The sequence below is a fragment of the Bubalus kerabau genome, chromosome 2 (assembly GCF_029407905.1).
Source record: "Bubalus kerabau isolate K-KA32 ecotype Philippines breed swamp buffalo chromosome 2, PCC_UOA_SB_1v2, whole genome shotgun sequence".
Lineage (NCBI taxonomy): Eukaryota > Metazoa > Chordata > Mammalia > Artiodactyla > Bovidae > Bubalus > Bubalus kerabau.
The window spans coordinates 162,422,141-162,447,471 of NC_073625.1; the positions used below are offsets into that span (position 1 = coordinate 162,422,141).

General features: G+C 37.4%; 1 protein-coding gene across 1 annotated transcript; it reads right to left on the minus strand.

The window, feature by feature from the left end:
- Nucleotides 1-1,623: 1,623 nt before the first annotated feature.
- Nucleotides 1,624-24,548, minus strand: LOC129644969 (arylacetamide deacetylase-like 2). The gene is made up of 5 exons (XM_055570353.1): nucleotides 24,411-24,548; nucleotides 11,395-11,617; nucleotides 8,050-8,119; nucleotides 5,546-5,717; nucleotides 1,624-2,294 (listed from the first exon to the last, which is right to left on the minus strand). Exons 1-5 carry the CDS (start codon nucleotides 24,546-24,548, stop codon nucleotides 1,692-1,694), a joined length of 1,206 nt encoding a protein of 401 aa, XP_055426328.1. The 3' UTR covers nucleotides 1,624-1,691.
- Nucleotides 24,549-25,331: the final 783 nt, after the last annotated feature.

Here is a 25,331-nt window from a genome sequence, read left to right on the forward strand (position 1 = left end):
TCACTGACTCGATGGATGTGAGTCTGAGTGAACTCCGGGAGTTGGTGATGGACAGGGAGGCCTGGCGTGCTGTGATTCATGGGGTCGCAAAGAGTCGGACACGACTGAGTGACTGATCTCATTTGATCTGAAGACAGTATCTTTGAACAGTGTCTCTCTTTTATAAAAAACACAACTAGATGATTGTTGAGTAAGATGTTATTTCATGCATGTGATGAGACAACAAATACCAACGAAAACATAATAGTCTATACTCGTGGGTCCTGATGTAATAGTTCAGTGTTTGGATTTCAGGGAAGAGCTTAATATGGTGGAATATGTTAGGAGATTGGAGAACAGATTAGGTGCTGAGATGACCAAAAAGCAAATAATGAAGCTGTAGACTCAAGCAATGTGTTTGGAGATTAGATTCTCAAACAAATGAACAAATACAATTACACTTATGCAGCACCAAATTTACTCAGTTTAATGAAAAGACACAGAACTAACAATAGCATGCAAAGAGTAGCATCACAGGGACTTCAGAAAAGGAGACACTGTTTATGAAGTGTCCTAATGGGAATGATGGAGAAGGCAATGGTACCCCACTCCAGTACTCTTGCCTGGAAAATCCATGGACAATGGAGCCTTGTGGGCTGCAGTCCATGGGGTCGCTAAGAGTCAGACACGACTGAGCGACTTCGCTTTCTCTTTTGACTTCCATGCATTGGAGAAGGAAATGGCAACCCACTCCAGTGTTCTTGCCTGGAGAATCCCAGGGACGGGGGAGGCTGGTGGGCTTCCGTCTATGGGGTCGCACAGAGTTGGACACAACTGAAGCGACTTAGCAGCGGCAGCAATGGGAATGAATTTTAGTCGTGAGGTTCATCTAGATTAACATGAGTGTGGACCCCATTATCACAGAAGAGTCCATAGGTCCAGATATCATCAGTTAAATATTTTTGTAGTTACATAGCTTTCTGTGAAGATAAATGTATCACTGCAGAAGTTCAAAATAATAGAATACCCAATACTTACTGCAATGTACAATTGGTGAGGGAACATCTTGGATAATCAGTACATAGAAATCAGTGGAGTAACTCATCTATCTTCTGGGTTGATGTTGCTAAACGTTTGAGTAAGGGCTAAAAATTTAGGCTTTTAAAGGATTTACAGTTTAGATGTTGGCCTTTTCCCTCTATCAGCAAAGAAGGCTAGCAATATGTCTGAAAGCAGATTTTGTGTGAGTAAAAGAAAACTAATGATTTACACAAAGAGGATAAAATTAATGTACAGACCACTAAATGATAAAAAAAAAAAAGCTTGAAAGGTATTACTTCCCAACCCCATCTAAAAGCCATTGCAATTTTCCTTTCTTAAAATTACTTCTCATTCACCATTACCATTCCTGTCGTAAACTATCATGTGTATGTTGCCTATAATCATACTTATTTTTATACTTCATTGTGAAATTGGTGAATATTTAACATGTATCACACTGAATAAATGACATTTATTAGGATAAATATGTCTTCCTTTTAGCAAGATCTAAGATTAGGGAAATTAATTTTTTTCAAAGATACACAATAATTATGCTTTGATTTAAACCTTGATTGATCAAAACTAACATCATATTGTCACTTAAATTCACAAATCTCAAAACATAGCCTTTGCACTATAACACTAATTAGCTAGTTAGTTATATGTACTACTTACAGATTTTCTTCTAGCCAATTAATATACTTATCTTTTATTCTAATGCCTAGTTTTAAGTAAAATGGTGCGGCCATGAATGATAAACCTCCATGGATTCCATCCTCCATATGGTCATGAGAAACTTTAACTCCAACATTTTGAAGTCGTGAGACATACATAAGTCCATCATCTCTTAGAATATCATGTTCACAGGTAAGGATGTAAGTTAAGGGCAGATTTCGCAACTGGGATTCATTGGCTGCCAAGGGTGATAACCTACTATCCAAAAGTATTGAATATGAAGGGTTAAGTTTTCCAATAATTGGTTCAGTATATACATGGTTTTTCTTGTACTCCTCAGGAAGGAAGGTGCTCCAGTTTACCAACTTGAACAGATGCATTGATCCATGAGGCATGTGTTGATTTTTCATCATTGCCTGGGGGAGTGCTTTATCCCGGGTAAAATATAAGCATGCAAGTTTGATTGCCAGTTTCATTGACAGAAATGGACCATGCTCATTTTCTCGGTGAGATGGCATAGAGACATCAACTACCTGTAAGCCAGGGTAAATTAAAGCTTGTGCTTTCAGTTTATTTTTGAATTCTGGATCATTCTGTATCTGAAAAAAGACACAGTAAAATGTGAATGAGTCCAAGCCTTCCAAGCTATAGGAGTAGGAAGCTTTCCTCCCATCACATCAGCTCTTATGTAAATAATTATAAGAATGATATAGTACCTCATAGTTAGAAATATCGGAGAAGGCAATGGCACCCTACTCCAGTACTTTTGCCTGGAAAATCCCATGGATGGAGAAGTCTGGAGGGCTGCAGTCCATGGGGTTGCCAAGAGTCGGACACGACTGAGCGACTTCCCTTTCACTTTTCACTTTCATGCATTGGAGAAGGAAATTGCAACCCATTCCAGTGTTCTTGCCTGGAGAATCCCAGGGACGGCAGAGCCTGGTGGGCTGCCGTCTCTGGGTTCGCACAGAGTCGGACACGACTGAAGCGACTTCGCAGCAGTTAGAAATATCAATAACCTCAGATATGCAGATGACACCACCCTTATGGCAGAAAGTGAAGAGGAAGTGAAGAGCCTCTTGATGAAAGTGAAAGAGGAGAGTGAAAAAGGTGGCTTAAAGCTCAACATTCAGAAAACGAAGATCATGGCATCTGGTCCCATCACTTCATGGGAAATAGATGGGGAAACAGTGGAAACAGTGTCAGACTTTATATTTTGGGGCTCCAAAATCACTGCAGATGGTGACTGCAGCCGTGAAATTAAAAGACGTTTACTCCTTGGAAGACAAGTTATGACCAACCTAGATAGCATATTGAAAAGCAGAGATATTACTTTTCCAACAAAGTTCTGTCTAGTCAAGGCTATGGTCTTTCCAGTGGTCATATATGGATGTGAGAGGTGGACTGTGAAGAAAGCTGAGCGTTAAAGAATGGATGCTTTTGAACTGTGGTGTTGGAGAAGACTCTTGAGAGTCCCTTGGACTGCAAAGAGATCCAACCAGTCCATTCTGAAGGAGATCAGCCCTGGGATTTCTTTGGAAGGAATGATGCTAAAGCTGAAACTCAAGTACTTTGGCCACTCCTCATGCGAAGAGTTGACTCATTGGAAAAGACTGATGCTGGGAGGGATTGGGGGCAGGAGGAGAAGGGGACAACAGAGGATGAGATGGCTGGATGGCATCACAGACTCGATGGACGTGAGTCTGAGTGAACTCCGGGAGTTGGTGATGGACAGGGAGGCCTGGAATGCTGCGATTCATAGGGTTGCAAAGAGTCGGACATGACTGAGCAACTGAACTGAAGTAAGTTATACTTTGAGTGCTTTAAAAAGTGTCATGCCACCTTCATCAATAATGATTCACACACAGGTTTACTCACATATGACAACCAAATAAAAAAATAATTATGTAATTCCTATGGACAAGTAGTCTATACTGAAAAATCTGACCCTCAGTAACCTGAGAATAAATAATGAATGTAATAATAGAATATCATTGCTCAAACTCACATATTAACTAAATTCAAATGGAGTTCGATCAAGTTAAAAAAAATATTCCTAACATACAACTTGTCTTTTGGAAAAAACAGTATAGTGGCACTAGTGATAAAGAATTTGCCTTCATTGCAGGAGACACAAGAGACATGGGTTTGATCTCTGGGTCAGGAAGATCCTCTGGAGTAGGAAATGGCAACCCACCCCAGTATTCTTGCAGGAAACTTCCATGGACAGTGGAACCTAGTGTGTTAGAGCCCATGGGGCCACAAAGAATCATATATGACTGAAGTGACTGAGCACACACATGCACAATAAACAGCTTATATTTTGGAGAAAACAGTGTAGTGTGGTGGGAAATAAGCATAGTGCTATGTGTGCTAAGTTGCTTCAGTCATGTCCGACTCTTTGCAACCCCAGAGATGGCAGCCCACCAGGCTCCCCCATCCCTGGGATTCTCCAGGCAAGAACACTGGAATGGGTTGCCATTTCCTTCTCCAATGCATAAAAGTGAAAAGTGAAAGTGAAGTCGCTCAGTCACGACCCCATGGACTGCAGCCCACCAGGCTCCTCTGTCCATGGGGTTTTCCAGGCAAGAGTACTGGAGTGGGGTGCCATTGCCTTCTCCAATAAGCATAGTAATTAAGGAAAATTTGAAGGGCAAAAAAAGACATAGAGCATTGTATCTGAAGTTTTTCTTTCTTACAGAATAAGAAGCATCCTAATATCTCAACCATGGGGTTAGATGAGCCACCGAATATTTTCCTTTCCTTTGATTTTACTCCTACACTCTAAAGAAGAAAACTTACAAGTAATGTGAGGAGCCTAACCCCAGACCAACAGCCTCAATAGTGACATCTGTAGAAATGAATATACCAGTTGCCACTCCACATGAAAGGCTCAGTCTCTGGAGGGTGTTTCTTAATCTTAACCCCTCCCAGAAGTAACTGACATACAAAATAAGAATTAATTGAAATTAACCCCAGTAGAACCTCACAAGGGAATGTGATATCCAACCAACTGCAAACTACACACTCAAGGTATAATGAGGGCATGGTTTCAAAAAGACAATGAAGAAAAACAAATTTGTCTAACAATCTCTCTTATGCCCTTGATCCCTTCCCAGTGTCCTCCATACAGATTATTTTCTAAATCAACCGGCTCATGTCATAAGCAGAGTGGAAGGAACAACAGCAACCCAAAAACAAAAATGAAACAGAAACTCAACCAATACTTTCTCAGGCTATTATCAAAGTCATACAAGAGGAGTTAGAAGAGCCTGCTGGTTTTACTGGTAGGTATCCTTTTTCTTATGTTAGTTTTGCTCCATAAAATTTACTTTTGGGGTTAAAAATTATCTATTGTACTGAATCCATTTTTCAACTGTAATAGTTATTGGGGACAACTATTATTTAACTGCACACAGCAATGGTTTTAACATAGACCATTTTCTTTATTACAGTAGTGATTCTTCCAAGCAAGCATGCCTTGTGGCCCAAATGTTGTCTGCTAGCATTCCACTGAAATACATGAACTACAATATGTAAGGAGAACAAAAAATCCCTTGTCATATTAAACAGTGGTTCCTAGACATTGTTCTGTTTCCTTCAAAATTGTTGACTAATTAAAAGCCTTATTTAGTATTATATGTCACTTTTCCTCAATGCTGCTAAAGCCACATTGTCTAATGGTAAAACTATGTAAAAGGACAGGAGGGTTTTTTCTGTTTATTCCACTTAACAGCTTAAAATATAAAACCAATAAAAATATCCTACCAAAGAAAGTGATTTTGTGTTAGAGTTATAGCATGTGTGTATGTGTTATAAATATATATAACATATAACACATACAGCTTACCAGTTGAGCCACTCCTGCTGCAAGTGTACCCCCAGAACTATCACCTGAAATACAAATTCGATTGGGGTCCACTCCATATTTTGCAAGAATTTTATCCTGTAGAAAGTATTTGACCACAGAAACAACATCCTCATAGGGAACCGGAAATGGATATTGAGGAGCTAGTCTAGGGCTTCAGAAAAAAAAGAAAAGAAACAAAGCATATAGGATTAAACTTCAGTTGCATATATCCACGTATCTCTCAATTTAATCAGTAGGTCCAGAGAACAAAATTGGCCCTACTTTGAATCTTTAGTTTCACCAGTCATACCTGGACTTCCTACTAACTTCTGTTTTTAAAATAAAATGTAGATTCTTGTAGAACGTTTTTAAAATATTGGGTTCTATGGGAGATGAAAGAGATCAGGATTCTGTCTTTATACTCATAAAATTGTATGTAAATTTTTCAGCAAAAGTGCAATCAAAGAGAGATGCTCTGTAACATTTATCAGATTCTCTATGGAGTTGGTGACTAATATTTTTACAATCATTCTTGGGAGTGCACACTAGATTTTAAAAGCAGCAAATCTGAGAGAAAATGATTTGTAGGTGTCATATTAGAAATTTATCTAGGTAAAAAAAATTTTTTTTTAATTTTATTTTATTTTTAGACTTTACATAACTGTATTAGGGGGTTCGGGATGGGGAACACATGTATACCTGTGGCGGATTCATTTTGATAGGTAAAAATTTTACAGAGTAGAATTCTGTTATCAGAATTTGTATCATAAGCTGAGTACATGAGTATGAGCTTACATATGACCTGAAAACACAATTCAAAATAAATATTTAAGTATAGTAAGCGATCTTGCATGACAGCTGTAAATGGCATTCTAAGGCAAATTATTAGAGCATCTGTTAATGTACCCAAATGTACACTGTATATATATATATAATTTTTTCTTCTAATAGTGAAGTAAACTCTATTGGGTAATTTTACTTACTTAGTAAGATTGGGTAATCTTACTCTACACTAGTAATTTTACTTTGCAAAAGAATTGGTGAATTAATAATGTCAATGCTGCTGCTAAGTCGCTTCAGTCGTGTCTGACTCTGTGCGACCCCACAGACGGCAGCCCACCAGGCTCGCCCGTCCCTGGGATTCTCCAGGCAAGAACACTGGAGTGGGTTGCCATTTCCTTCTCCAATGCACAAAAGTAAAAACTGAAAGTGAAGTCACTCAGTCGTGTCCGACTCTTAGCGACCCCATGGACTGCAGCCCACCAGGCTCCTCTGCCCATGGGATTCTCCGGGCAAGAACACTGGAGTGGGTTGCCATATGCTGACCTGATGACCCTTGCAATCTTGTCATATTGTAACTATATCTAAAATATCTGAAATGTAGTATAAATTAAGGAAAATAACATATCAAAAATGTATTGTTACTTTAAATGTTCTTCAGGGTACAAAAAAAGAACAAATATCAGAAGTAACTGATTGAATTCTTAAACTCAGTACAATACACATCACAATTTTAAAAGTATCTTAAAATAATAAAGTGGTATATTAGGTTCAATTATAGAGAGAAAAGGAGAGCATCCTAATTATTATAAATTAGACGTATCTCTGAAAACATCCAATTCTTCTGGTTGCCCTACAGCAGCATTAGTGAGTAGAACAGCAGTGGTTCCACTTGTATTTTCTATGTAATACCCTTAAGTTTTCAATTAACAAAAATACTACTATGTTCTCTGTTCGCCATTGGGCTAGGAGTCTCTAAGTATGTTTCTGTACTACTTAACTGATTGGAAAATGGGGGGGGGGGGGAAACTTCATTATGAAGATGAAATACAGAGAACCCCTGAATAGATCATACAGTGCTGGACATTTGCTAGTCTTTCTTGTGTATTGTTGGAAATTTGGGCAAAAATCATTAGCACTTAAGTTCTCTCATTTTGGAATGATTTTAAATTTTCAGATGGTCCCAACATTTTCATCTGATGTTTCTCCAATTAAAAGCATCTATGTTGCCAATATCTTCTAATAAATTATAATGAAAATGAATCTAAAAAAGGATATATATGAGTGTAACTATATCACTTTGCTGTATACTTGAAACTAACACAATATGATAAATCAATGGCACTTCAGTGAAAAAAGAATGTCTATAAAATTAATCTTTTATCACCAACTCAAAAAAAAAATAAAAAACTTCACAAAACTCAACATCCCAAATATATAACGGGTAGCTAACCACTTAGACATTTCTAGAAGTACCACAGTTGGGTTGCCAAAGATGTTCAGCCTGTGGTGACTCTCAGAAGTCTGTCCAATGACAGAGGTTGAAGAGAAACTAGGTAACTTTCAGTAAGATAAGATAAGGTAACATTAGTAAAAGTTACTAACATAAATATAAGATCCCTAGGTTCCAAGTCCTTTGGGAGGCTTGGGTGCCTTCTTTGGAAATGAAAACTATGTCACAAGGGCAAGAATTATAATACTAAAAAAAAAAATCACTGTCTTACTCCACTCCAACAACAACAGCATCAACTTTGTTTGCCGTCCATCTATTCAGGAGGTCCACAGGTGTATGCTCTGAAATGAAGAAATTAATATGAAAGTCTACCCTGTAAATAAATGGCAATGAAAACCAACAACACTGTGAAACATGACAGAAATATGATTAATTGGTGGAATCCTCATATTTTCACTTTTCCTGCTGCCACATGTTAGGATCCAGAGATGAAAGATTTGATGGCTGCCATCAAATAGGGAAGGTCATTGAAGAAGAAAATACATTCAAAGAATCATGAGAATACATTTAGAGCTCAGGGAATTAACTGTTAAGTACAATTGAAACAAGTATTGAGAGAGAAATAGGCTATAAAATGAAACCACATTGGAAAATAAGAATACCTGTACCAGTACTTGGATGCTACACTAAAGATTTCTTTGTCAACAAGGTGATAGATATTACCAAAGAATTTAGTTATAAAATTTATTACCAGATTTGCATATAACAGAAGCAAATTAGAAAAAGGGTGACATAACAAGGAAATGGTGGTGAGCAAAAAAAAAAAAAAAAAGGAGAAGCAACAGAAGGAAATAAAAATGATAATTTTTTTAAGCATGGAGAGAGAAAAAGCTATTTAGGAAGACAGGTGGACAGAATTGGTAGATGCTAAGTAACAATAAGTAATTGACTGTAATTCTCACATTGATAAAACAACAGCTAAGGAGTAGTTCCTCTGCTTGTTTTCTTGAAGTTGTTTTTACTTTTGTTGTTTATTTGGGTTTATTTTTTTCCTAGACTATTGGGGTGGGGACTAGATATGATTCAGGTGGTTTAATCATGCTAACCTTAAATTATCTGCTGCTGCTGCTAAGTCACTTCAGTCATGTCCGACTCTGTGTGACCCCATAGATGGCAGCCCACCAGGCTCCCCCATCCCTGGGATTCTCCAGGCAAGAACACTGGAGTGGGTTGCCATTTCCTTCTCCAATGCAGGAAAGTGAAAAGTGAAAGGGAAATCCCTCAGTCATGTCCGACTCTTAGCGACCCCATGGACTGCAGCCTATCAGGCTCCTCCATCCATGGGATTTTCCAGGCAAGAGGACTGGAGTGGGGTGCCATCGCCTGTGGTTCCTCCAAATATACTGGCAAGCTCTGAAGTTCTATATATATTGATCTTAAACTTAGGACCGTGGTTACAGCTGGAGGTACAGCTTTGGAAATCAACAGCATAGGTGTGAGGGGTAGTGCTGAAAAGTGGAAAGGTCTAAATAAAAGAGCATGAGGAGTCAAAAACTAATGAAAGGACTACTGGAGAACACAAACATTTATAAAATGTAAAAACAGGCCCATTTTGTGCATTTGTTTATGTTTGCTTTATTTTAAAGGAGAAGCATGTGAAGTTAAGAGGGAGAGGCAAAAGTCAAAAGAAATTGGTTTCATAGAAACCAAGGGAGCAGAGAATTTCAGTGAAGCAAAGATGAGGGATCATTGTCAAATTACACAATTTAAGAAGTCTTAAAGGAGAAATTGGATTCCACAGTGTATAAAAATGAGCCTGAGAAAGATAACAGAGTGATAAGAAGATGTTGTAACATGTTTAAGTGCCAATAGAGAGGACACATTTATAGATAGAAGAAAAATACTGACTAAAATCTTAACAATAGTAGGAAATATGACCACAGACAAAAAAGAGATTAAATCTTAGCAAAGATAAAAATGCATTTTTCTACAGTATAAGTAGAAAGAAGTAAAGTTAAGAATTAATACAGTCTATAATTTTTGAGGACACATATGGTTGGCAAGGAGTAAAGAATAGATGGGTGCTGAATTTGCACAGACATCCTTGGTAGATGAGGGAGGATAAGCTGAGAAACTTGAAAGAGCATGAGGTTTTGAAAGTGGCATTGATATGAAGGACAGTAACTAAATACACACAAGAGACAACATCTTGAAACCACCTTGAGGGTTTGTAGGATGAAACTGCTCACCAGTGGTATGAGGGTTAAACCTGTTGATCCTGCTGACAGGCCTTGGTTTGGGTTTTGGTTCCTCCACTTGCTAATAGGACTTGGAACAAATTACTGAACCATTTTGTAGCTACCTTACCTCTAAAAGCATGATAATAATACCTATCCTAATATTGTGCTGCTGCTGCTAAGTCACTTCAGTCGTGTCCGACTCTGTGCGACCCCATAGACGGCAGCTCCCCTGTCCCTGGGCTTCTCCAGGCAAGAACACTGGAGTGGGTTGCCATTTCCTTCTCCAATGCATGAAAGTGAAAAGTGAAAGTGAAGTTGTTCAGTCATGTCCGACTCTTCATGACCCCATGAACTGCAGCCTACCAGGCTCCTCCATCCATGGGAATTTCCAGGCAAGAGTACTGGAATGGGGTGCCATCACCTTCTCTGATCTTAATATTGTGAGTATCTATCAAATAAGAGTGGCGCACTCACCCAACTACTGTAGCATTTGTGATTATTTTGAAATGTTAACAGATCACAAAGTCAAAATTCTGGGTATGATCATTCAGGCTGTGTCTCTTTGGTGAAAGGAGTCTTTTCATTTGTTTCTTACATTTTGGAGTTCCTTCAATACAATATCAATTATATTCTGTGCTGTATGGTGAATCAATAATATCAATAGTCTAAAAGCAACTGTGTATATATGTGTGTTTGTGAGTGTGTGTGTATATGTTTGAGCATGTTTGAGTTTGTGTCTGTTTGGGAATGTGTATGAGTGTGTAACTGTCTTAGCTATTCCATCATACCTCTTGGAATCATCTCCAAACATTAGACAGGAATATACTTGAGGAGAGGAACTTGATCACTCAGGTGCATTTTATTTTTCAAGTTCAAAAATATGCATTGGAGTCTAAGCCTCAAAGTGATAAGTTTTGATACATCACTGTCTACAATATGAATATGTATTTGCTACTTGGAAGTTGCAGATATTATCACTTCTGAACAAACATTTAAATCATCTTATTCACTTCTGTTTTTCTGAACCTAAAATCAGGCCATTAGGTAATTTCAAACCTAAGCTTTAAGTTTACTGCTTGAATCTCCCATTATACACTGTCAGTGTAACTTTATTTGATAATAACTTTTTTAAGGCAAAAATCTCACCTGATATTTTTGTGATTTATTTACAAAAAAGTATATGAAGATACATATATGAACCTTGACTGATACAGTTTATCTCTCTGCTAAGTACACTTACTTACAAACATAAATTATATCAGCAAAAGTTCTGCCAAATATAATATACAAAAATTATTTTAATATAAATACTTATAATGTGCAGCACATACAAACACATATACTCACACACATTTGCTTATATAAAAAGTACTTACTGTAACTTCCTAAGACAAAGGCACCACCATGAATAAAAATTACAGCTGGTCTCTGGCTTTCTCTCTTCCTCTTTGGCAAGTACAAACGTACTGGAATATCATTAAATGTTGTATCCATCACTGTAACATTTTCGTCTGAAATTGGTTGTGTATAGTCCAGTTTTACTATTATGGCCAAAAAATCTTCAAATCTTTTAAGGCCTATTTTTTCCAATATCGTAGCCTGTCAAAACAAACAAAAAAATTTAGAACTTTAAGTATTTCAGTTTTTAGTAATATGTAATCAAAGAGGAAAAATAAAAAATGAATAATACCATAAAACTACTAGAATTCATCAATGAATTTGGTAAAGTTGCAGGTTCCAAAATTAATACACAGAAATCTGTTTCATTTCTATACACTAACAACAAAAGATCAGAAAGAGAAATTTAAGAAGCAATTCCATTTACTGTTGCATCAAAAAGAATAAAATACCTAAGTATAAGCCTACCTAAGAGACAAAAGACGTGTACTCTGAAAGGTATAAGATGCTGATGAAAGAAATCAAAGAAGAAACAAACAGATGGAAAGATATGCCATGTTTATGGATTGAAAAAAAATCAATATTGTCAAAATGACTATACTACTAAAGACAAACTACAGATTCAATGCAATCCCTATCAAATTAACATTGGCATTTTTCAGAGAACTAGGACAAAAAAAAAAAAATCTCAGAATTTGTAAGGAGACACAAAAGACCCTGAATAGCCAAAGCAATCATGAAAAAGAAAAACAGAGTTGGAGGAATCAGGCTCCCTAACTAATACTACAGAGTAACAGTCATCAAACAGTATGGTATTGGCACAAAAATAGAAATATAGATCAATGGACAGGATAGAAAACCCAGAAATAAACTCATGAACCTATAGTCAATTAATCTATGACAAAGGAGGCAAGACTACACAATGTAGGAAAGACAGTCTCTCAACAAATGGTGCTGGGAAAACTGGACAGCCACATGTAAAGAAATGAAATTAGATCATTCTTTAACTTCAGACTGGAGAAGGGAATGGCAATCTACTCGAGTATTCTTGCCTGGAGAATCCCATGGACAGAGGAGGAGCCTGGCGGGCCACAGTCCATGGGGTCGCAAAGAGTCGGACATGACTGAGTGACTAACACACTAACTCCATACACAAAAAATAAGCTCAAAATGGATTAAAGACCTAAATATTAGACCAGACACTATAAAACTCTTAGAGGAAAACATAGGCAGAACACTCTCTGACATAAATCACAGCAATATCTTTTCAATCCATCTCCCAGAATAATAAAAATGAAACCAAAAATAAACAAATGGTACCTACTCAAAAGCTTTTGCACAGCAAAGGAAACAATAAACAAAAAGACAACCCACAGATGGGGAGAAAATATTTGCAAATGATGTGACTGATAAGGGGTTAGTCTCCAGAATTTATAAACAGCTTATGACACTTAATAGCATCAAAACAACCCACTCAAAAAATGGACATAAGACTTGAATAGACATTTCTCTAAAGTGGACACACAGATAGCCAACAGGCACATGAAAAGATATTCAACATCACTAGCTATTAGAGAAATGCAAATCAAAACTACAATGAGATATCACCTCACATCAGTCAATATGACTCTCATCAAAAAATCCACAAACAACAAATGCTGGAGAGGATGTGAAAAGAAGGGTACCCTCCTGCACTGTCGGTGGGAATGTAAATAGGTACAGCCACTATTGGAACAATATGGAAGTTCCTTAAAAAACTAAAAGTAGAGCTACCATATGACCCTGTAATCCCAGTCCTGGGCATATATCCAGGAAAGAATATGGCCTGAAAAGATACATGCACCTCAATGTTAATTGCAGCACTGTTTACAATAGCCAAGACATGAAAACGACCTAAATGTCCATTGACAGGGGAATGGATAAAGAAGATGTGGTACATATATACAATAGAATATAACTCAGTCGCTAAAAAGAATGAAATAAGGCCATTTGAAGCAACATGAATGGACCTAGAGAGTGTCATACTGAGTGAAGTAAGTCAGAGAGAGAAAGAGAAATATTATATGACACCCCTTATTTGTGGAATCTAAAAAGAAACGATACACATGAACTTACTTACAAAGCAGAAAGAGATTCACAGACAAAAAACAAACTCACATCTGCCCAAGGGAAGGGATAGTCAAGGATTTGGGGAAGGTCATGCCAAACTGTTATATTTAAAATGGATAACCAACAAAAACCTATTTTATATTACATGAAACTCTGCTCAATATTATGTGCCAGGCTGGATGGGAGGGGTGTTTGGGGGAGAATGGATACATGTATATGTATGACTGAGTCACTTCATTGTTCACCTGGAACTATCACAGGATTGTTAATTGGCTATACCCCAAACAAAATGTTTTTAATATTAAAAAATTAAATAAATATAATAATACTGTACAGGTCTCATTGTACATCCTAACACATATCCTATCAGTCAGTTCAGTCGCTCAGTTGTGCCCAACTCTTTGTGACCCCATGAATTGCAGCACGCCAGGCCTCCCTGTCCATCACCAACTCCCGGAGTTCACTCAGACTCACGTCCATCGAGTCAGTGATGCCATCCAGCCATCTCATCCTCTGTTGTCCCCTTCTCCTCCTGCCCCCAATCCCTCCCAGCATCAGAGTCTTTTCCAATCAGTCAACTCTTCACATGAGGAGTGGCCAAAGTACTGGAGTTTCAGCTTTAGCATCATTCCTTCCAAAGAAATCCCAGGGCTGATCTCCTTCAGAATGGACTGGTTGGATCTCCTTGCAGTCCAAGGGACTCTCAGGAGTCTTCTCCAAAACCACAGTTCAAAAGCATCAATTCTTTGGCACTCAGCTTTCTTCACAGTCCACGTCTCACATCCATACATGACCACAGGAAAAACCATAGCCTTCACTAGACGGACCTTTGTTGGCAAAGTAATGTCTCTGCTTTTGAATATGCTACCTAGGTTGGTCATAACATTTCTTCCAAGGAGTAAGCATCTTTTAATTTCATGGCTGCAGTCACCGTCTGCAGTGATTTTGGAGCCCAGAAAAATAAAGTCTGACATTGTTTCCGCTGTTTCCCCATCTATTTGCCATGAAGTGATGGGACCAGATGCCATGATCTTCGTTTTCTGAATGTTGAGTATTAAGCCAACTTTTTCACTCTCCTCTTTCACCTTCATCAAGAGGCTTTTTAGATGCTCTTCACTTTGCCATAAGGGTGATGTCATCTGCATATCTGAGGTTATTGATATTTCTCCCGGCAATCTTGATTCCAGCTTGTGCTTCTTCCAGCCCAGCGTTTCTCATGATGTACTCTGCATAGAAGTTAAATAAGCAGGGTAACAATATACAGCCTTGATGTACTCCTTTTCCTATTTGGAACCAGTCTGTTGTTCCATGTCCCGTTTTAACTGTTGCTTCCTGACCAGCCTACAAATCTCTCAAGAGGCAGGTCAGGTGGTCTGGTATTCCCATCTCTTTCAGAATTTTCCACAGTTTATTGTGATCCACACAATCAAAGGCTTTGGCATAGTCAATAAAGCAGAAATAGATGTTTTTCTGGAACTCTCTTGCTTTTTCCATATAGTTGCTTCTAAATAAATCCACATATATAGTGTTTTTTAAATGAGTAATCTGATCAATTTACTTGCAGCTTGTCTTATATTGGTCTACTTATTTCTTTTTTTTTTTTTAATTTTATTTTATTTTTAAACTTTACATAACTGTATTAGTTTTGCCAAATATCAAAATGAATCCGCCACAGGTATACATGTGTTCCCCATCCTGAACCCTCCTCCCTCCTCCCTCCCCATTCCATCCCTCTGGGTCTTCCCAGTGCACCAGCCCCAAGCATCCAGTATCGTTCATTGAACCTGGACTGGCAACTCGTTTCATACATGATATTTTACATGTTTCAATGCCATTCTCCCAAATCTTCCCACCCTCTCCCTCTCTGAAAAATTATCTGAGAAAAGATTTGCAACTTCTTTGTATGGGTATTCAAAATATTTTCATTTAACTGATTGTAAATTAATTTATATAAAATTTCAGAAAGTGTATACTTATCACTTTATTAATAAAGCTATGCCCATTTTTTGAACTGCAAACACATTCCTGTTTTTAATAAAGACTTGGAGGAAAAGAAAAACACATTATTTGTAAATTCTATGCCATTGGAATAAAGCTCTCTTTACTGTTTTTGGTAGGTTTCTAATATCTTTGTAGTATCTTCCACTGAATAGTCACAAAAAAAGAATTGTGAAATACTGTGGGGGAAAAGAACATTACACAGCATTTAATATTATAGCTATCTGAGGTTACTATAATTTTATGAGGTTTTAAAAAAATCATATAAGCTGTCTGCTTTAATGATGAGGATACTGAGAACTAGAAAGTCCCAGTTTCTGACCCAAGTTAGATGTCTAGCAATTGACAAGATGTAAATATATTTTTCCAGACCACTGTGATATATACTACAGGTACTCCTCTTTCAGTTCAGTTCAGTCGCTCAGTCGTGTCTCAATTTTTGTGACCCCGTGAACCGGAGAAAGCCAGGCCTCCCTGTTCATCATGAACTCCCGGAGTTCACCCAAACCCATGCCCATTGATTTGGTGATGCCATCCAACCATCTCATCCTCTGTTGTCCCATTCTCCTCCTGCCCTCAATCTTTCCCAGCATCAGGGCCTTTTCAAATAAGTCATTTCTTTGTATCAGGTCACCAAAGTATTGGAGTTTCAGCTTCAGCATCAGTCCTTCAATGTATATTCAGGACTGATTTCCTTTAGGATGGACTGGTTGGATCTCCTTGCAGTCCAAGGAACTCTCGAGTCTTCTCCAACAACAGAGTTCAGAAGCATCAATTCTGTGCTCAATAATCATTATAGTCCAACTCTCACATCCATACATGACCACTGGAAAAACCATAGACTTGACTAGATGGACCTTTGTTGACAAAATAACGTCTCTGCTTTTCAATATGCTATCTAGGTTGGTCATAACTTTTCCTCCAAGGAGCAAGCGTCTTTTAATTTCATGGCTGCAATCACCATCTGCAGTGATTTGGGAAAATAGAAAAATAAAATCTGACACTGTTTCCACTGTTTCCCCATTTATTTCCCATGAAGTGATGGGACCAGATGCCATGATATTAGTTTTTTGAATGTTGAGCTTTAAGCCAACTTTTTCACTCTCCTCTTTCACTTTCATCAAGAGGCTTTTTAGTTCTTCTTAACTTTCTGCCATAAAGGTGGTGTCACCTGCATATCTGAGGTTATTGATATTTCTCCCGGCAATCTTGATTCCAGCTTGTGCTTCCTCCAGCCCAGTGTTTCTCATGATGTACTCTGCATAGAAGTTAAATAAGCAGGGTGAAAATATACAGCCTTGACATACTCATTTTTCCTATTTGGAACTAGTCTGTTGTTCCATGTCCAGTTCTAACTGTTGCTTCATGACCTGCATATAGATTTCTCAAGAAGCAGGTCAGGTGGTCTGATATTCCCATCTCTTTCAGAATTTTCAGCAGTTTCTTGTGATACACACTGTCAAAGGCTTTAGCATAGTCAATAAAGTAGAAGTTTTTCTGGAACTGTCTTGCTTTTCTGATGATCCTCGGATGTTGGCAATTTGATCTCTGGTTCCTCTTCCTTTGCTAAAACCAGCTTGAACACCAGAAGTTCATGGTTCATGTTTTACTTAAGCCTGGCTTGGAGAATTTTAAGCATTACTTTACTAGCGTGTGAGATGAGTGCAATTATACTCCTTTCAGTCAATCAGTTCAGTCGCTCAGTCATGTCCGTCTCTGCAACTCCTTGAATTGCAGCACGCCAGGCCTCCTTGGCCATCACCAACACCCAGAGTTCACTCAAACTCACGTGCATAGAGTCGGTGATGCCATCCAGACATCTCATCCTCTGTCATCCCCTTCTCCTCCTGACCCCAATCCCTCCCAGCATCAGAGTCTTTTCCAATGAGTCAACTCTTTGCATGATGTGGCCAAAGTATTGGAGTTTCAGCTTTAGCATCATTCCTTTCAAAGAAATCCCAGGACCGATCTCCTTCAGAATGGACTGGTTGGATCTCCTTGCAGTCCAAGGGATCCTCAAGAGTCTTCTCCAACACCACAGTTCAAAAGCATCAATTCTTTGGCGCTCAGCTTTCTTCACAGCCCAACTCTCACACCCATACATGACCACTGGAAAAACCATACCTTGACTAGACAGACCTTTGTTGGCAAAGTAATGTCTCTGCTTTTCAATATGCTATCTAGGTTGGTCATAACTTTCCTTCCAAGGAGTAAGCGTCTTTTAATTTCATGGCTGCAATCACCATCTGTAGTGATTTGGGAGCCCAAAAAAGTAAAGTCTGATTCTGTTTCCACTGTTTCTCCATCTAATTCCCATGAAGTGATGGGACCAGATGCCATGATCTTCGTTTTCTGAATATTAAGCTTTAAGCCAACTTTTTCACTCTCCTCTTTCACTTTCATCAAGAGGCTTTTTAGTTCCTCTTCACTTTCTGCAATAAGGGTGGTGTCATCTGTATATTTGAGGTTATTGATATTTCTCCTGGCAATCTTGATTCCATCTTGTGCTTCCTCCAGCCCAGCATTTCTCATGATGTACTCTGCATAGAAGTTAAATAAGCAGGGTGACAATATACAGCCTTGACCTACTCCTTTTCCTAATTGGAACTAGTCTGTTGTTCCATGTCCAGTTCTAACTGTTAGTTCCTGACCTGCATACAGGTTTCTCAAGAGGCAGGTCAGGTGGTCTGGTATTCCCATCTCTTGAAGAATTTTCCACCTTTTATTGTGATCCACACAGTCAAAGGCTTTGGCATAGTCAATAAAGCAGAAATAGATGTTTTTCTGGAACTCTCTTGCTTTTTCAATGATCCTCGGATGTTGGCAATTTGATCTCTGGTTCCTCTGCCTTTTCTAAAACCAGCTTGAACATCTGGAAATACACAGTTCACATATTGCTGAAGCCTGGCTTGGAGAATTTTGAGCATTACTTTACTAGCATGTGAGATGAGTGCGATTGTGCAGTAGTTTGAGCATTCTTTGGCATTGCCTTTCTTTGGGATTGGGATGAAAACTGACCTTTTCCAGTCCTGTGGCCACTGCTGAGTTTTCCAAATTTCTGGTATATTTAGTGCAGCACTTTCACAGCATCATCTTTCAGGATTTGAAATAGCTGCACTGGAATTCCATCACTTCCACTAGCTTTGTTTGTAATGATGTTTCCTAAGGCCCACTTGACTTCCCATTCCAGGATGTCTGGCTCTAGGTGAGTGATCACACCATCGTGATTATCTTGGTCTGGAAGTTCTTTTTTATACAGTTCTTCTGTGTATTCTTGCCACCTCTTCTTAATATCTTCTGCTTCTGTAAGGTCCATACCATTTCTTTCCTTTATTGTGCCCATCTTTGCATGAAATGTTCCCTTGGTATCTCTAATTTTCTTGAAGAGATCTCTAGTCTTTCTCAATCTGTTGTTTTCCTCTATTTCTTTGCTTTGATAGCTGAAGAAGGCTTTATCTCTCCTTGCTATTCTTTGGAACTCTGCATTCAGATGCTTATATTTTTCCTTTTCTCCCTGCTTTTTGCTTCTCTTCTTTTCAAAGCTATTTGTAAGGCCTCCCCAGGCAGCCATTTTGCTTTTTGCATGCCTTTTCCATGGGGATGGTCTTGATCCCTGTCTCCTGTACAATGTCATGAACCTCCATCCATAGTTCATCAGGCACTCTGTCTATCAGATCTAGTCCCTTAAATCTATTTCTCACTTCTACTGTACTCCTTTACATATAAGTAATTGCTAAATTATGTTTTACAAAAGAGCCTATAAGAAATGGATGGGAGAAAAATAAAGAGATTGAACAATCAGACAAGAAAAAGAAAGAAAAGGAATCCAGATTGGAAAAGAAGAAGTAAAACTCTGTTTGCAGATGACATGATCCTCTACATAGAAAACCCTGAAGATACCACCAGAAAATTATTAGAGCTAATCAGTGAGTATAGTAAAGTTACAGGATATAAAATTAAAACACAGAAATCCTTTACATTACTATAAACTAACAATGAGAAAACAGAGAAATTAAGGGAACAATCCCATTCACCATTTCAATGAGAAGAATAAAATACTTAGGAATAAATTTACCTAAGAAACAAAAGACCTATATTTGGAAAACTATAAAACACTGATGAAAGAAATCAAAGATGATACATACAGATGGATAAATATACCATGTTTGTGGATTCTAAGAATCAATATCATGAAAATGAGTATACTACCCAAACCAATCTAAAGATTCAGTGCAATCCCTAACAAGCTACCAATGGTATTTTTCACAGAACTAGAAAAAATAATTTCACAATTTGTATGGAAACAAAAACCTGGAATAGCCAAAGCAATCTTGAAAAAGAAGAATGGACTGGAGGAATCAATCTGCCTGACTTCAGACTATACTGCAAAGCTACAGTCATCAAGACAGTATGGTACTGGCACAAAGACAGAAATATAGATCAATGGAACAAAACAAAAAGCTCAGAGATAAATCCATGCACCTATGGACACCTAATCTTTGACAAAGGAGGCAAACATATACAATGGAGAAAAGACAATCTCTTTAACAAGTGGTTCTGGGAAAACTGGTCAACCACCTGTAAAAGAATGAAACTAGAACACTTGCTAACACTATACACAAAAATAAACTCAAAACAGATTAAAGATCTAAATGTAAGACCAAAAACTATAAAACTCCTACAGGAAAACATAGGTAGAACACTCTGACATAAATCACAGCATGATCCTCTATGATCCACCTCCCATAATAATGGAAATTAAAGCAAAAATAAACACCTGTGACCTAATTAAACTTAAAAGCTTTTGCACATTGAAGAAAACAAAGTGAAAATGCAGCCTTCAGAGTGGGAGAAAATAATAGCAAATGAAACAACTGACAAAGAATTAATTTCAAAAATATACAAGCAGCTTATGCAGCTCAATACCAGAAAAATAAACAACCCAATCAAAAAGTGGGCCAAAGAACTAAACAGACATGTCTCCAAAGAAGATATACAGATGGCTAACAAACATATGAAAGGATGCTCAACATCACTCATTATCAGATAAACGCAAATCAAAATCAAAATGAGGTACTATCTCATGCCAGTCAGAAAAACTGCCATCAAAAAGTCTCCAAATAACAAATGCTGTAGAGGGTGTGGAGAAAAGGGAACCCTCTTACACTGTTGGTGGGAATGCAAACTAGTATAACCACTATGGAGAAGAATGGAAATTCCTTAAAAAACTGGATATAGAACTGCCACATGATCCAGCAATCCCACTGCTGGGCATACACACCAAGGAAACCAGAATTGAAAGAGACACCTGTATCCCAATGTTCATTGCAACACTGTTCACAATAGCTAGGACATGGAAGCAACCTAGTTGTCCATTGACTAATGGATAAGGAAGTTGTGGTACATATACACAATCGAATATTATTCAGCTATTAAACACACACACACACACACACACACACACACACACACACACACATTTGAGTCAGTTCTAATGAGGTGGATGAAACCGGAGCCTATTATACAGAGTGAAGTAAGTCAGAAAGAAAAACACCATGCAGTATATTAACACATATATATAGAATTTAGAAAGATGGTAATGACAACCCTATATGGAAGACAGCAAAAGAGACACAGATGTAAAGAACAGACTTTTGGACTATGTGGAAGAAGGAGATGGTGAGATGATTTGAAAGAATAGCATTGAAACATGTACATTATCATATGTAAAATAGATGACCAATGCAGGTTCAATGCATGAAGCAGGGCACTCCAAGCTGGTGCCCTGGGACAACCCAGAGGGTTGTGGTGGGGAGGGAGGTGGGAGGGGGTTTCAGGATGGGGGGACACTTGTACACCTGTGGCTGATTCATGTTGGTGTATGGTAAAAGCCACCACAATATTTTAAAATTATTAGCCTCCAATTAAAATAAATTAATTAAAAAAACAAAATTAAATTGAAAAAAAGAAAGGAAAGGTTCTCTGATAGAAATAACTTGACCAAACTTAAAAAATGATATTTACTTAAGGAATAATGAATCATAAATACTCTGCTGGTCCACATAGTACAGCCTTGAAGTAAAAATTTCAGCATATTAACATTTCTAAATAGCTCTAAAATACTACTTTGATTTCCAATAAAAACACACATGCACACTTCCTAGGTGGCTCAGTTTAGAATCCGCCTGCCAAACAGAAGAGGCTGATTTGATTCCTGGGTCAGAAGATTTCCTGGAGAAGGAAATGTCAACCCACTCCAGTATCTTGTCTGGAAAATTCCATGAACAGAAGAGCCTGGCAGGCTGCAGTCCTTGTGGTTGCAAAAAGTCAGACTGAGCAGTTGAGCGTGTACACACATAGAAGCAAAAATCCTTAACAAAATATTAAATAACATTCCCTGATATTGAAAAATGACAATCCATTATTATCAGTTGAATTCTGCCCCAGAAATGCAAGATTAGTACACTATTTGTAAATCAATGTAATTCATGATACTAATACAGAAAGAAAAATTATATATGCTCATCCTAATATATAATTATAATAACAGATGCAGAAAAACAATTTGGCTTAACTCATCACCTATTCTTGATAAAAAAAAAATCTCTGCAAACTTATAATAAAAAGAAACTTCTTTAATCTGATAAAGGATATCTACCAAAAAAAATCATATTTAATAGTGAAAGACTGAATGCTTCCTCCTAAGGCAAGGATGTCTGCTCTCTACTCAACAGAATTCTGGGAAGTCCCAGTCAGGGTACTAAGGCGGAGAAAGAAAATGTCACACAGGCTGGAAAGAAAAGGATAACAGTTTCTCTCTCTCTATTTCCAGTCAACACAATTATCTAAGCAAATATTATGGGATTTACCAAAAACCTTAAAAAACAAATAAGCATGTTCAGTCTGAACAAAATATACAAGTGAATATATATAAGAAACATCATTTCAAATGTAGCAATAAACAAAAGGAAATCAAAATTTTAAAAAGTATCAATTATAACAGCACCAAAATTAAATTTTTTAGTTATATAACAATATACATATAGAGTCTTTATCTGCTGAATACTGATGGAAAAACACTGATGGAAAAAATTAAAGACCTAATTAAATTGAGAAATATTCATAAACTGATCAGAGACAATATTGTTGAACTGACAGCTCTTTCTGAATTGGTTTACAGAGTCAACAAATTTCAGACAAAAAGCTCATCAGAATTTTTAGTCACTACTAAAAATTATGATTAATGGTGATTAATTATAATGATCAAAGCAATTTTGGTAATTAAGAAAGGTTGGTGGACTCCTACAACCTGGTTCCAAGACTACTGAGAAGCTAAAGTAATCAAAACTGTGTAGCATTGCTGAAAAGCTGGACTCACACAGATCAAGGGAAGAGAAAGGAGTCGGTTCAAAAATAAACCAACACAGGGACGTCCCTGGTGGTCTAGTGGTTAAGAATCTGCCTTCCAGTGCAGGGGACACAGGTTCTATCCCTGGTCTGGGAACTAAGATCCCACATGCCTCGGAGCAACTAACCCTGTGTGCCACAACTAGAATCTGTGCACCACAAGAAAAGATCCTACATGACATGATGAAAATTCTGCATGCCACAACTAAGACTGACAGGGTAAAATAAATAAATATTTTTAATAAAAAGGAAAAAAATAATACAACTATGTCCAATTTATTTTTGACACAGATACAAGGCAATTCAATGAAGAAAGGTAGTAAGTGTTTCAACAAATGATTATGGAACAACTGGACATCCATATGCAAAAAGAATGTACTGTAACCAATTCCTGACACATTATATAGAGATTAACTCATAATGGATCCAATGCAGTGTGTGCTCAGTGTCCGACTCTTTACAACCCCATGGACTGTAGCCTGCCAGGCACTGATATCCATGAAATTTTCCAGACAAGAATGGGTTGCCATTTCCTACTTCAGGGAATCTTCCTGACCCAGAGACTGAATCTGTGTCTCTGGCGTCTCCTGCATTGGCAGACAGATTCTTTACCACTGAGCCACCTGGAAAGCCCAATGAATCCAGTACCTAAATGTAAAATGAAAAACTGCAAACCTCTCAGAAGACATGATAGGAGAAAATCAGTCATCTTAGATTAGGTAAAAAGTTCTTAGATACAATGTTAAAGAAGGAAAGCTTTACTTTTTGTAAAGCTAAATTGGACTTCAATGACATGTAAAAGTTTTTACTGTGTAACTTAAGACAATGAGAAGAAAAGCCCCAGACTGGGGCTTCTCTCTCTCTTTTTTTTCCACACTGCGGGGCATGCAGGATTTAAGTTCTGCTACCAGGAATTGTACATAGGCCCCCTGCAATGGAAGTGTGGAACCTTAACCACTAGACTACCAGGGAATTGTTATCTAATGAGGTCAGTTTCTAATGCAAATACTAATAACTATAACCCACATTAAAAAGTTCATTTAGTCATTTCAGAGTTCTGAAACTAAAAACTTTAAAAATGACTGATAGAGACACTAAAACAATACAGGTACTAAATGTACATTAAAATATAAAAACATAAACAGTATACATGAGTAAGTTTAAGAAAATACATGGTTAGTTTTTCTCAGGAATATAAAATATAAATTGCTTTAAAATACCTTCAATTTTCCACTTAAATAATGTTATTTCTTTTATTCTTGGCACAGTATATTTTGTATTTATTTTACCAGCAAAATTTTATCTCCCATGTTTTATACAGATTCAATAGAGTTTATAATGATTTATTAAATTAAACAGATTAATAATATTTGAATGATTTATCCTAAAAAAGTCATTTTCAAAATACTAATTACAAGAAACTTTACATGTGCTTGTAACAAGGAATCCCAATTCCCTGGGGAAAAAAAAAAAAATTTACCACAAGTGAAGTAGTTTTTATAGCGGCATCCGTGATCCTTACTTTCCATGGTTCTTCAATGTTTTCTGGGATTGGTGTAAAAATATAAAAAGCACAAAGAATACAAGTCAGTCCAAAGCACAAAGTTTTGTACCCCATGATATTCTTTTCACAACCTCTGGATAGTGATGATACAATGTCGCCGTGTAAATACTAAAATGCTAAGTAGTAGGACAAAGGTACATGACAGAATCTCTCAAGTAATCTGACTGTGTTAACCATGCTGACCTAAAATTCAGTTCCAAGATTAACAATGACCAGTTGTAACTGGCTCAACAGTTACACACACACTGTATCTGAAACACTGTTCACAATATGTCTCATCAAACATGCAGACAGAATAGTGAAGAATTTAGAACGTTGGCAGAAGCTCTTTCATCCTGTGACACTATCATTGACTCAGCACAATAAATTTTACTATGAGTCTAAACAGAGCACAAGATAAACCATAGAGTCTGGTGTTTCTCCTATTATTATTTTACAAAGATTAATGTGAAGAGCTTGACTCTCTTTGCAAAACAGAAATAGAGACACAGACATAGAGAACAAACATTTACACACCAAGAGGGGGAGGAAGGAGTGGGATAAACTGGGAGATTTGGATTGACATGTATACTTTATACTATGTATAAAAAAGATAACTAAAAAAAAAAACCTACTGAATAGTGTAAAGAAAAAAAAAAGATTAAAAACAAACACACACACGCACACATACACACACACACACACACACACACACAAACAAAACCTGTCAGGTAATATTTAGTCACACTCAAGGCTAATATCTTTGTCATACATTATTACAAAATTAAAATCCACTTTGATCATCTGAGCTTTAGACAAGAAGAGTGGAACCTAGTATTCTTGGCAGAATTAATTCAT